At 42.9% G+C, this 13,728-nt stretch overlaps 1 protein-coding gene across 1 annotated transcript in view; it reads right to left on the bottom strand.

The window, feature by feature from the left end:
• Positions 1–13,728, bottom strand: part of POGLUT2 (protein O-glucosyltransferase 2) — a 28,859-nt gene that overhangs the window by 8,550 nt on the left and 6,581 nt on the right. The window contains exons 3-8 of the mRNA XM_044428654.1: positions 13,475–13,680; positions 11,603–11,680; positions 8,052–8,224; positions 6,508–6,745; positions 5,037–5,246; positions 1,846–1,935 (exon numbers count right to left, since the gene is read on the bottom strand). Coding sequence (XP_044284589.1) covers positions 1,846–1,935; positions 5,037–5,246; positions 6,508–6,745; positions 8,052–8,224; positions 11,603–11,680; positions 13,475–13,680 — 995 coding nt within the window. The remainder of the gene's footprint in view (positions 1–1,845; positions 1,936–5,036; positions 5,247–6,507; positions 6,746–8,051; positions 8,225–11,602; positions 11,681–13,474; positions 13,681–13,728) is intronic.

Raw genomic sequence — 13,728 nt, 5'->3', positions numbered from 1 at the left:
GCACAGGAGGAATCTAATGGAACATTTGCATTCCCACCAGTCCTTTTACACCCTGCCAGATCCATCGTGTGAGCAGACCCCACCATTTGCCCAAAAGAGGCTTTGTGGGCAATCTGAAATCAGAGGAAATGTTGGAATGCAGTATCTGTCCCAGATATGAGCATTTCTGCTAGTTTCAGAGCTCCCCCTAAGCAGCTAAATCTCCCCTGCATAACAGGTAGGGCCAGCCGGGGCAACAGAATTGGTGGGACACATTGCTGAAAGAAGGGAATCAGCAGGACGTAAAGGAACTCCATGGGGCCAGTAGTTCTGCCCCATGACTCCCATTATCAAAGGTTTAGAGCTTCACTGACCTACACTACAAAAATGTATCAGACTGAAGTAATTATTTTTTCCTCTTGGGAGGGCATGGCAGCTAGGAGATAGCTTAATTCCACTAGTCTATTGTTTTTTTTTTTTTTTTCAGTTTCCACTTACTACTGGGGTCTGGCTGATCCCTGGATTTCAAAATGATCCCACTTTAACATGAAGTAGATATGATTGGCACTGCATTCCAGGAAAGAAGCTGAGCATAAGCGTATTGGAGTCCACTAGACTTCACCATGTGAATGTAGTCCCCATGACAGAAATCTCAAAATTCAGTTTCTGAATTTAGCCTTTTTCAAACTATGGCTCTAGCATTCTGGAAGCCTCTTGCTGCTGCTTAATTACTCACTCATCTTCAGGCCAATCATACTCCAGAAACTGTTTTCGGTAGATTCAGTTTTGGATTTGCAGCAGTGAGAAGTGAGGGAAAATCTCACTTAAATCCATTTTAAATTGTATTTAAAAATATTTGTTGCATCACATCAAAATATAATGTGCACATAAAAGCATTTCTTCTTGGTAACTTTGCTAAGATCTTAATAGCTTATCATGAAATAGTATTTCCTAAAATTCTTCTTTTAATACTTTTACACCTAACAGCTCAACAAGGTGCAAGATCACTCTGAATATTAAGTTCCCCATCCTATACTGAATACATTAATCCGACGATAGGTACAGGGGCCTGCTGATCTTCTAGTAAATATCTCTCTTGTTCCAAAATCAGGACTACAGAGCTGAGCATGTTTGCTTTGTTATGGCACATAAATCTACATCTGGACAACACCAAAACCCACCATTTAGACAATCCTCTTTGGGTTAGCAGGAAGCCCTGGAGAGGAAAAAACGAGGAAGGAAAAACAAAAACCTAAAACACCTTGGTGAAACAGTGTATAATGGAAGGGGGCATCCAGAATGAACATTACAAATAAGAAATTGATGTTAATTCCACGGGCAAGATAAGCAAACCGGAGGGAGAATTAGTCCCTTACGGTAAAATTTACTTCCAGAATCCAAGGTATTGCTTGTAATAGGTTGTTGTAGATATAAGAATATACACTCAAAACATACAAAACAAAAGGAGAAAAAACCCTAGTGCTCTTAAAATGGCATAGTTTACAAAAAATGTATTTATAATGCAGGCAAGGCACCAAGATATGTCTTTACCATATTTTGTTATGGGATAGAATGGTATTGCCAATGGTATGACCCCAGTTAGCACAGGCATTTCATAGTTTCACTTTCCCATTCATTTCAACATGAGTAAGCTGAAAGTTTAGCAATGTAAGCATGCACACACTCAAGCATATACAAAAATAAAAGTGGGGAAGTCCTCGGGGTAATTAATTTCATAACTGATGAGTACCTTGTGCATAAAGTATTAAAAAGTTTTACAAATCTTGCAGGCAGTTCCAAGTAGTACTGCAACCCTATTAGCTTAGCAGGATTCAATTTTATTCAACTAATCAAAAAGAAACTGACCTGGAAAAGCTTGAAGTAATAACAGAATATATGGTCTCCCATGAGATTATTTCTTGCAAAATCTTGCCCAGCCTTTGCAATATTCTTTGCCTGACAGGTAGGAAATTAAATGGGGATAGAGTTGATGTATTTCCATATTTAACCTTAGGTTATTTTCATTATATACTCTTAAATTTTACTTTCTTATGCTCCTACCTGTCCCAAATCAAATATTCAATTTCATTCATCAACGTTCAGTACTTCCAACTGAATTAAATTAAATGAAAGAAAAGAAAACATACTAGCATTCTTGAAGGAGGCAAAAATGAGTCTTAAGGGCACAAATTCACAGAAACTCTATGTAACAATTCCACACAGATCTTGAAACAAATGGCTTTCTTAAGACCAGTGGAAAGTAACAAAATAGCAACACAGCTTTTGACTTTTGCAGAGGGTTAAGCAAATTTGATATTAAAAATAACTGATACCAAGGGGAGGGTGAGGTGGAGGGCCAAGTGCCTGATAGAGGTTATGGTAAAAATCAAGTCAGAATATTTTACAGTGTGCAGATGGTAGTTCCTGCCAGACTCCTCCCAGGACAAAATATTGCAGGTCATACAGAGGAAAAGGGGCAATGCCCACTTCCTCTTTGAAAAATAAAATGCAGCAGTTATTGGACTCCATCTCTGGGTAGGGGTGGTGTTCACAGAACCACACTGCTGAAATGCTAACCTAGCATGCAGCCATCAGGACCAGTAGCCATTGCTAGGCTTCTCTGCCATGAATTTGTGCAAAAGCTGCTAAGAGCTTTTAGAACCATTCAAATGGGTGACCATCACTACTTTCTGTGGCCGTGAACTCCATAGTTAACTGTTACGTCCCTTTATCTGCTCTGAATCTTCTACTATTCAGCTGCATGGGACGACTATAGCATGATAGGAAGAGAAGAAAAATGTCTCCTTAAACTCCTTTCGCCGCACCATTCATAATCCTGCACAGCTCTGTCATGTTGTCTCTCACTCAGCTTTTCAGTAAATTAAAAAAATCTCAACTCACAGAGGAACTGTTCCAGCTCATTAGTCTAGTTTTCCGTTTCTGCACTTTATCCAACTCCACACTATCCCTTATTAGATGCAGTGGCCATAACTATACAGTATTCTAATTCTGCTTAGATTTGTATAAGGGCAGTATGCAGTTCTATTTTCAATTCCTTTCCCAATTATGCCTAACATGAAGTTTGCCTTTTCATAGCAGCAGTACACGGGGCTGCCATTGTCATTCCACTGTCCACCACAATCCCAAGACTGCTTTCTTGATGCATCACCACTATCCTCAGTTCCCATCAGCCTGTACTTGAACTTGGGATGATTTGCCCATACGAGCATTATGACTCTGCAGTTGCTTACACTGACCCTCATTTGCCACTTTGATGCCCGTTTGCTCAGTTTGGCAAGGTCCTTTTGGAACTCCTCACAATCCTTTTTGATTCTAACCACCCTAATAATTTGGCATCATCAACAAACTTGGCCACTTTGCTGCTCACTCCTAATTCTAAACCCTTTATGAATAGGTTGAAAACTATTAACCCTAATATTGCCCCCTGTGGAACTCCACTGGGAGAAATTACTATCTAGTCTTACTCTCTGCTTTCTGTTCTTTAACTAAATACTGGTCCATAAGAGGAAACTCCCTGCCTTTTATTCCATGACTGCTAAGTTTGTTCAGGAGTCTTTGATGAGGAAACGTCAAAAACCCTTTGGAAGTCCAAGTGAGAGGTCTAGTGAGTTACCCTCATCTGTATGTTTGACACTCTCAAGGAATTCTAAAAGCTTAGTGAGACAGAAAAGTCAATTCCTTCTCCGCAAACCTTGTTCTAAATGCTTACTGATTCAATCCATAATAATGCATTCAACCAATTTTCCCAGAACAGGAAACCTTCTCAATGCACATCTGACTGACAACCTTACACTAGGCGTAACACCACAGGCAGCCTTCCCCAACCTGGTGCCCCCCAGGTGTTTTCATGGGAATTTCAATTCCCATCTTCCCCAGCCAACCAGGGCAATGGTGAGAAATGCTGAGAGTTATAGTGCAAAATATCAGGAGGCCTCAAGATTGGGTAAAATCTTTCTGAATACTTAAGAGAAATACCTACAACTCACTTTCTTAATGTGATGACTGGTGCTACTTAATAAAGAAACTGCGATGGACTCCAAATTAATCACATCAAAGTAGCATCAGCTGTTGCTCTCTCCAGGCAGAATTGGACAAGAGTCCCCCCTGAAACCCTGGGAAGCCTCAGGCTAATATTGTTCCAGATGGACCAATGCCCTGGTTTAAGACAGCTCTCTATAGTCATATGAGTTCTTATAAGCTGTCATATACCGTATTTTTCGCTCTGTAAGACGCACTTTCCCCCCCTCAAAAGGGGAAATGTCTGTGCGTCTTATAGAGCGAATGTGTGTGTGCCCAACGCCCGGGACGCTGCTGGTCCGCCTGCACCACGTGGCACCACCAGGCCGGCACGCGCTCAGCGCGCCCTGCTCTGCTCCCCCCTCTGGCACAGGTGAGAGCTGTGCTGCTCAGGGGGAGGTGGGCGGAGAAGGAGGAGCCGCGGGCTTTAACCCGCCGGCTGCACGGAGGGACGGACTGCTGGCCCCAACGCCCGGGAACTGCTCACCCTCACCACCCAGGAAGACCTGCCGCGGAGGAGGAGGAGCTGCAGGCTTTAACCCACCGGCTGCACGGAGAGACGGACTGCTCACCCCCACCGCCCGGGAAGACCTGCTGCCACCGCTGTGCCGCCCGGAAGATCACCACTGGCACGCTGCCGGCCCGGCTGCACCACACCTGGCCGGCACGCACTCGGCGCACCCTGCTCCACCCCCCCCTCCTCCAGCGCAGATGAGAGCTGTTAATCACAGGTCGGTGTGTGTTTTCAAATGGCAACCCGTCTTTTAATGAAGCCCATGGGGAAGTAATGGGGAATGTGCCTGTGATTATCAGGAAGCTTTCCATGGATCCCTCCTCTAAAAACTAGGTGTGCATGGTCAGGTGCATCTTATAGAGTGAAAAATAAGGTATATCCTAAGTATAACCTCCTTCCCATGCTGTGAAGCACATAATAATTTTTCCTAAGCCCTAAATAGAAAGAGTCTTGTGGAATGTTTGCAAACTGTTTTGTTTCATTTTTTAATAAAGAATATCCTTACCTCTTCATCATGGTCTTTTGCCCACTGGAGTTTTTCCAGGAGATCACTCAGGTCATTTTTAAAAGGAATGTAGTGTTTCCAAGGTTGTAGCTCATTATAAAAATGTTCATAGTAGATGGAATCCTGTTTAAGCACAGCGCTGTTTCCCGCTAGCAGATAAGGCAGTCTGTATGCAGCCACTGTGCCGTCGATATTAATTTGGTATTTATACTGCAAAACACAGCACGTAAATGAATATGCTTTTAGATCTATTGTGGAGTCTCCCACGACTTACCCGGGATCAAAATCTGATGAAAAAATATGTTCAGAACATCTGGATGCAGAATTTCAGGCAGTCTCTGGGTCGTTTCACACATTACTTGGAAACCTGTTTTTGCTGCCAGGTTCAACAGGGACCTGGATGCATCCTCAAACAGGGAGCACTAGCAAATCCTTGCTGTCTTTGTAAGTGTAGAAGTGGGGAACACATTTATTGTGTTCACATGCTACATGTTTAGGTTTTATATGGGAGATCTTAAGAGATCTTAAGTGTAAACCTAAAAAATATAATGAACACAGAAGCCCTTTGTTACAGCTTTTGTTAGTCCCTCTATAGTAACCATCCCCATCTTTGGGCTTCTGATCCTTCACAAAACTAATCAAAATTTACAAAAGAGCAGCCCTATTTTTATTTCTTCAGAAAAGGTTTAAAAATGTGCTAAACCTTTCTCTTACCGTCTGTTAAGACAGAGAATGATAGGCATAGGCTTGTGATAGCAAGTTAGCAATAACCTGTATGCCACAGCTTTGCTAACCAGAGATCTCCTTCAAACATGAAGGGCACTACCCAGTGTGGCTGCCTGTAACCTTCCAGGCTTGGAGATTATGGGCATCCACTCAAGGCTGGGAGGAGCATGTAGGCAGCAACTGTTTCCACGTTTCTCCTACCTCACCAAGACAAGCTGGCATATTTTGGCTGTCTATGACTTTTGCCTCTCCTTGCAGCCCTTGCACTGCTGGAATTCCTCATAGTACAGCAGACTCCCTTCATTCCTTCCGTCTCCTGCAGTGAGTGGCCTGCCCTCATTGCACTGCAAAGTCAGACCCGATACTCGGACCAGTCCCACGGCTGTCTACACATCTGGTGAGCAAAGGGGTTATACCCCAGCCCATCCAAAGAACACCAGGCCCACTTTCACACATCTGCATTCATCTAAGTTTGTACTGAACCATGGACTTGCTGCAGAAACACAGTGTGTGAGGAACATGTTTATCAATGAGCAACAGCGGCTTTTCTCTGCAAGTTTTAATTCTCTGAAAATAATCTAGACTCAGGTGACTGTGGAAATATGCAAGTGTGTTATACGGAATGCTTTCATCCTTGACCCTACACCTGTATACCTGTGACCCAAGCAGCTGCCAATATTTGGACCTGCCTCACTACCCTCGAGCTCAAATTCTATCAGAATCCAGTCACATTTACAACGCTTACCTTGAAGAAATCAAAAAAGGAAATATGTTTCACAATGGGGCCATAGAGACTTTCATCGTGTTTGAAAAAGAAGAAGTTTGTAAATGCTGCATCAATGATTTCTGGGTGCTTTCTGCTCATTTTTACAAGTTCGAGCCTCTCTTTACGGCTGTCCCGACCGCGCCAGATTGCTGTGCTGTTCTTCAATTCCCATGGCGGCCCAGTGTTCGCTTGAACAGACATCATGTCAAGACTGACTCTGTTGAGATGAACATATGCAACAGTATCCCTTTGTGTTTGGTATATTTATATTCTGCCTTTTTCCTTCCAAGGAGCTCAAGGCAGTGGATGCAGCAACTGCCCTTGGGAGACAGGGATAGCTGGGCTACGTGGCTGAATGGGGATGAACCAAATCTTCTCAGTCCTGGCTCAACTATTGTACCACACAGGGCCAGATGGGCAGAAAGAGCTTCTAGGCAGGAGGTGGTAGAAATTCTGTGCTGACAGCCACCCTCCTTAACAGCTGGGCCCTCTGCTGCACTGGTTTGCTAGGACCAAGAAGGAATAGCCACAGTTGTTGGGAGATGTAGCAAAGTAAGAGACTGCAGATAAGACCAGCTCGTCTTCTTAAGACCTTAAGGCTAGCCCTTTGCCACTTTATTCTGAGAGGGAGGAGACAGGAATAGAAAAGACGGCATGGAACTGAGCAAGCTGTGAGAGGCCAGTGAGGAAACTGGAATCCTCTCCTGTGTGGCTCTACAATACCTGTTGTGGGCAAAGCATCAGGTGACTTTCTCCTTAAGTTTTCTTTGCCTTTAATTAAACAAAAGCCTCACCCTGCCTTTGGAAAGAGGCAACAAGCACAGCTGCCGCACAGCAAACAGTCTGGCAGGGTCACAAAGAGACTCCTCCAGCGGGTGTTTTGTTTGGACTACACCCCTGGTTCTCCCCTCCTTCTGTGGCTGCACTCATTTCCTAACCAACTCATTAAGTGGACAACAGACGTAGCTAATCATATGGGTTCCAGTGTATGTGCAATAATCAGAAGACCGGGTCAAAGTCAGTCCAGTTTTGTGTGGTTCGGTATGATACTCACATGAGGTGTTAGAGTGGAAGAACAAGATGGCTATTGCAAATGAAATGGACTGATGAAAGAGCAGGGAAATAAGATAACTGATTGAAAATCCTGACCAGAAAATAGGCCTCTAACAGGCTTAGCACTAATCGCATGGATGACATGCACCAGAATCTGTTCTGACTTAATTACCTATTTGGTTTTCGGAAAACTGACAGTTCTGAAAAGCAATTATCACATGAATCATAAAGTAAACTGCACTATTAAATTCACCGTGTTCTTCCACTTAATTCCCCAAGGGGCATGTCATCTTGTCAACCTATCCATTTCCTTCTGACCCATCCTCCTCAATTTTCCACCAAGCTTCCCATTTTCTATGTACGGAACTGATGGCTTCCAGCCATTGTCAACACTGACACCAAGGAACAGCACCCATCTGAAACATCCCTTGCAAACTTAGGGTATCAGCAAACTTCGTAGAAATTCTTACCGCCCCATTGTCTCTAAAACGGAGTCTGTCAGGTCATAGGTTGGCATTACAATATCTTTTGAATCGTTGGAACCACACCATGAGAAAATGGGATGGATGCCCTGAGAAGATTTCTTTTTTTCCAAAGGCCAGTCTCCCAAGTTAACAAAAAACTCTAGATCAGGCATTTTCACCTAAGACACACAAAAGCAAAGCATTCACAACATATGGCATGTGGAAATCAGACTTTACCATTCCAAAAGTGATATTGGTTTTTCATGTAGAGTTTTGTAATTGCTACAATGCACGTGCAACAAATAAAGCAAATATCCCTTCTAACATGTCAGCTTGATTTAGTGACATGGATTCTAGGCCTTGAACAATGTCTAGACTACATAGTTAGAAAAGTAATGGCCAGTGCTCACAGAACTGCACTACTGAAAATATATTATACCAATGCTACAATGTTTTAACTGACTTTCTATTACCTTCTGCTCACAATTCAGGTATTTTCATTTTATTTGCCACATTTAGCAATTAAATATGCTTAGTATTTACATATATACCATTTGTTTAAGCACTGCACTCAATATATGTTTACAAGAGCCTTATAAACCTTAGGGTTCTTGTACATGGAACTTTAACTGAGAGAGAATGGTTTGCTGAAAAGTTATCTTTTAATCATTATACATGCCAAGGTTACAGAGCTTTTCTGGGGATGAGACTGCAGTAATTTTAGGAAGACAAAGTTTAGATAACAATGGGGATGTCAGTTTTGTTACTGTGTTTAATATTTTCTTCTGCCTCCTTAAAGTAAACCAGGATATAAGCTTCAAAGGATAAACAAACAGTAACAAGTCCCACATGTCAGAAGCACAATGCCATCTGCTGGTCTGTATTTTCAACGTAACTTACAGGGCATATGCAATGATAAAAAGCCTTCTGCTTTAAGACCAGCATTATGGTTATCTCAGGTAGTCTCAAGCTCCACAAAGCCAGAAAACTGGATGCTAAGGCCAACGTCTTAAAAGATGTGATCAGTGGTTAGTGATGACCAGAGAGCCTCTGGCTATGGGGCAGCATACAAATGCAGTGAATGAATGAACTCGTGCAATGTCTCCAGTATGATTATTTTATTTTATTATTTATCGATTTATATCCTGCCTTTTTCCTCAAAGGACTCAAGGCAGCTTACATCATTCTCCTCCTCCATCTTATCCCCACAACAACCCTGTGAGGTAGGTTGGGCTGAGAGTCTGTGACTGGCCCAAAGTCACCCAGTTGGCTCCATGGCCGAGTGGGGACTCGAACCCAGATCGCCTGAGTCCCAGTCCCAGGCTCTTAACCACTACGCCACACTGGCTCTCATGCTTACAATTTAGCTTCCATGCACCCACACTTCTCCTGGGTCTTTCAGGCCCAAATTGAGATGGGAAGATGGAACAACTAGGACCAGTAAAGATGCCCTTTATTGCTGTATGATGTGGCTGAACAGGAGTTCATCCATGACTCTGTGTTGTTTGCAACCAATTACAGTTTGTGATATAATCTGCATAACAGCATATCTGTTACAGCATCTGACTTAACAACCAATTTGCTGACTTTGTGGACCTGAACCAATATGAGATAACCTTACCTCTGGCATTACTCCAGAAGATTTTTTGATTACTGATTTCCCCCTTTTTGGCAACTCAACCTAAAGCCCCTCCTGTCATGCTCATTTAATTCTTCTCAGCCCCTTTAATTCAGGTGACATTGATTGGCAAAATTCTACACTAGGCTTCCTGAAACCATGAAAAGTTTCCCTAAGGATTGGTACAGAAGTCCTTCAAAGGAAGGAGTTCCGATACAGATTGGAATCCTAGCACAGGGGGAAGGGTAGATAATTTGCTAAAACCAGCATCCCACTAAAGCTGTTACTTGTACCACTGGAAAAATGTACAGGCATAGCCTTATATGTCCTTGCATGTTGTCAGTACAACAGCACACCCAGCGAGGGAGTCATTATTCAGGGGCAATTATCTCTACTACCTTGTCACGATCCATTTTATGCCCACCATGGGTAAGTTCTATTTAAAAAAAAAGCTCTAGGACCTAATGTCATTCATTCCTATAAAGTCATTTCATTACTTCATATCTTGTCCTACCTGCAAGGAGCTATTGGTGGAGTTTTATCCTCACAACAATGCTGCAAAATAAATTAGGCTGAGAGATAGTAATAAGTCTAAAGTTATCTGGCAAACATCATGACCGAGTGGTAAACTGAACCCAGGTCTTCCCACTTGCAATACAACACTCTAACCCAGGGATAAATGAATGCCTTGAAGATGTTTTGGTCACAATTCTCATCATTTTTCACTATTAGCCATGCTGGCTGAGGCTAATCCAAAACATCTGGAGGCCCCAGGGTGCCTATTGTGGCTGTAATCACTTAACCACTGCATCATACTGGCTCCAATCATGAAACTCTCGTATCAAGTCTAGTGCACCTCTAAGGGTGTGGGAGTTCAGCTGGTTACAGTGCAGCAATAAGTCCCCTGAGTACATTTGGGAGTGTATCACAAAGTCAGGGGAAGTCACGGCTGCTTTGTTTCCCACTTGTAGCTTGCTTGTGTCCTTGCTTTCTTCCTTCCTTTCCAAGATTTATATATAATGCCACAGCATGGAACAAATTCCAGAGGAGTGAAAAGTATGACAAAGCTGGCAATAAGGTACAAGCACAATATTAAAAACTGATTATCAGTGAAAACATTTTTCTCTCTGTTTGATCTGGAGTAAGCAGAAGTTATTACTCATGCTAGTGACCCTGGAGATGTTTTGCTTTACTTAAACATCATTAGCTTAAGTCATCTGGGTTTGGTATTTTTGCAAAACACATGACACACCCTGCAGGCATCTATTATTTATATAGCCTGGGGTTTGAAGCTCTGCACACTGTTTTCTCTGCATATAACAGGATATTTTCAGTGTGCCTGTTTCCACTGCCCTGAAACATTGTGGGACCTCTTAGAACAGCATTAGTTTGAGCCGAGGAGTTCATCCAGAAGGAGGGAGGAAGTCACCCACTTCATCTGTGCTTAGAAGTGCCACAGAGACAAATGCATCTGCTGGGATCTTAGGCAGTGCCAAATATGTACATTTTCAAAAAATGTGCTTACGAGATTTGAATGGAAGGGAGAAAGTGAACAAAACTCTATGGCAATGCAAAGCCAAAATAAAACTGTACACTCATTTACAACATAATGGAATATTACAAACATCCATGAGTGAAGATAAAGGAGAAAAACGCAATTAAGAATGCAAAGCTCAGCATGATTGCTGGATTTAGTTAAAAAAGTGGTTTTTCTAGCAACTCTTTCTTTCTGGGGAAACAGCTGGAGCTGCTTTATTTGCTCATGCTGGAGTATTCCTCCTAGCTGTCATTCATATTTCTAGGCTTCCATATTTTAATCGATTTTTTAAAATTATGTTTGAATTTTATTGAGCTGCAGGTGGCATGTGCATGGCAGAAAGTATCACATATCAGTTTTGAGTAAATCTATAACTTGCTTGAATTTTCAATATATACTTACTTTTCTAGTTAAGGAAAGTAGAATAGCATCCATGAAAATCCTGAATCCCACATGCTCACCATGGGTCTTTATATACACCTAGAATAATTAAAGAATTGCAGAATTATTATCTTTTCTTCTTTCAAACATCTTACAGCTTTTTGGATCATCTCCATTTTCTAACTTGGGCAAAACAGACAAAAACTTAGGGTTTACTTTCTTTAGTTTTAGAACTAGAAAACTCCACAACACAGATTTATGACTGCCAATAGCCATGCTGCTGCTCCTACCGTTGTTCAACAAGGCTGCCAGGCCAAAAGAAAGAACAGTTTTCTAATTAGGAGCAACCAGTAAGCATGCGCCAGAGCACTTGCTGGAATTTGCAGAAAAAATAACACTTGGAAACAAGAAAAACAACCACCACCCTTCATAACAGTATTTTCAATGGTTTCTTTTTGAGCTGCCATAAGGGATCCTCTCCTGAGTGAATGGAGCCAGCCTGCAGGTGCCTTCAAGACAGATGCCAATGCCTTCCCCCATTCCTATAACCCATCTTTGCAGAGAAATTTCCTTACACTGTGGCAAACATGGTTATTTTTCACACAAGGTGTAAATATCATGATGTGGTGGTGGCCACTAAGTTAGCTAGCTAAAAAGGGGATTCTAGAAACCACACAGGTGAGGTTCAGCAAGCAAAAGGTACAATGGAACAAAAATAGCTTGCTTCTGGATAGTAGATACTATGGACAACATAATAGAGGTTGATCACAGAGATGTTCCCTTTTAAAACTGAGTGTTTTAAGTAACAAATGAAAAGGTGGAGCAACTTGGTGGGTGACAAGATAGGACTCCACGAGTGCAAAAGGGCCTGCAAGCACCATGTTGCCTGCCACTGTTCTACAGGCCTCCTGATAGCAGCTCATAACAGATTAGAAACACAGAAACAGAGCGAGTCAGAAGGGGTCTCCCGGGCCATCTAGTCTGACCCCCGGCTCTAGCCGGCTCCGCTCATGACATGCCTACCATATGCATGTCTAGCCTATCTTTGAACACCCTCACCGATGGGGCCTCAACCACCTCCCATGGATGCCCATTCCATACCCTTGGGGTTCTAATTGTCAGGAAGTACTTCCAGGCATCCAAACTGAACCTTGGATGGGCCTTGTCTGATCTACCAAGGGAATCCTCAGATTTTGGCCCTGACTATTTCTGGGTTGACTATTGGCAGCATGGCCAGAAGAGAGAAGGATTCTGCTGAAAACAGCTATGACACTCATAGCTTTTTCCTGGTCCTTCTAGTGCTTTTGCTGACAAGCAATTGCACATGCACATTGGCTGGTAGGGTCTAGCTCACCTGCTCCCCAGAGAAATTGCTAATAGGGTTGGGACAACCTTTTTTGGAATCCATCCCTCTAGCATCCATAGACTTCCTCTCATCATTGGCAAGGCAAGGCAAGCCAAAAGGAAATTGGCAAACGTTTGTGGAGCCCTAACTGCACAACTGGCAACCTTCCCAAAAGCTGTGGGATGCAGAAGGAGGTGGTACAGACAGGCACTGCCGGCAACCCATCTTTTTCCTGCCCTCTGCTGCTAGTCGTGGCATGTAGGTAGCGTGCCATGAAGACTGGGCACATTCACCAGGAACTTGGGCTCAGGGCCACTGCAAAGCAGAGCACAATCCAAGGAGCTGAGCCAGCAGAATCTGATGGAATCCACCCCAAACAGATTCCGTGCACATGCCTAGTTACTACTATGCCTCACAACCACAGGATGGCCGCTTCCCTCATCCTCTAGGGCTCTTCTACATTTAGTTGCAAAACAGCCACTTTTATCCATGTTGCCTCCTAATATAAATTTTATCTGTGCTGCCACTTCGTGTTGTGTTGACAATACCTTATTGTCTTTTATGGTGTAATGGCACAAGCTCTGCCTCTGTCCAAACCGTTGTGGAACTTCTTTGGCAATTTTGTCGGGGTCAATGGTAGGAAAATGTGCCAGGTCTCTCTGGATCTGTGAGATGGTGTGAGGGCAGGACATCTCTTCCAGCCAAGTGCTCCCATCTTCCTGAGGACAGTCACAGTTCTCATGATAGATTGGTCCTGTACACAAGAGATTTGTGTTAACATGTTTCTTAGAGATCATGTTAG

The sequence above is a fragment of the Varanus komodoensis genome, unplaced genomic scaffold, assembly GCF_004798865.1.
Source record: "Varanus komodoensis strain SLA01 unplaced genomic scaffold, ASM479886v1 scaffold2, whole genome shotgun sequence".
NCBI classification, from domain to species: Eukaryota; Metazoa; Chordata; class Lepidosauria; order Squamata; family Varanidae; genus Varanus; species Varanus komodoensis.
The sequence above is the reverse complement of the archived record's forward strand: the minus strand, read 5'-3'. Positions and strand labels throughout refer to the sequence as shown.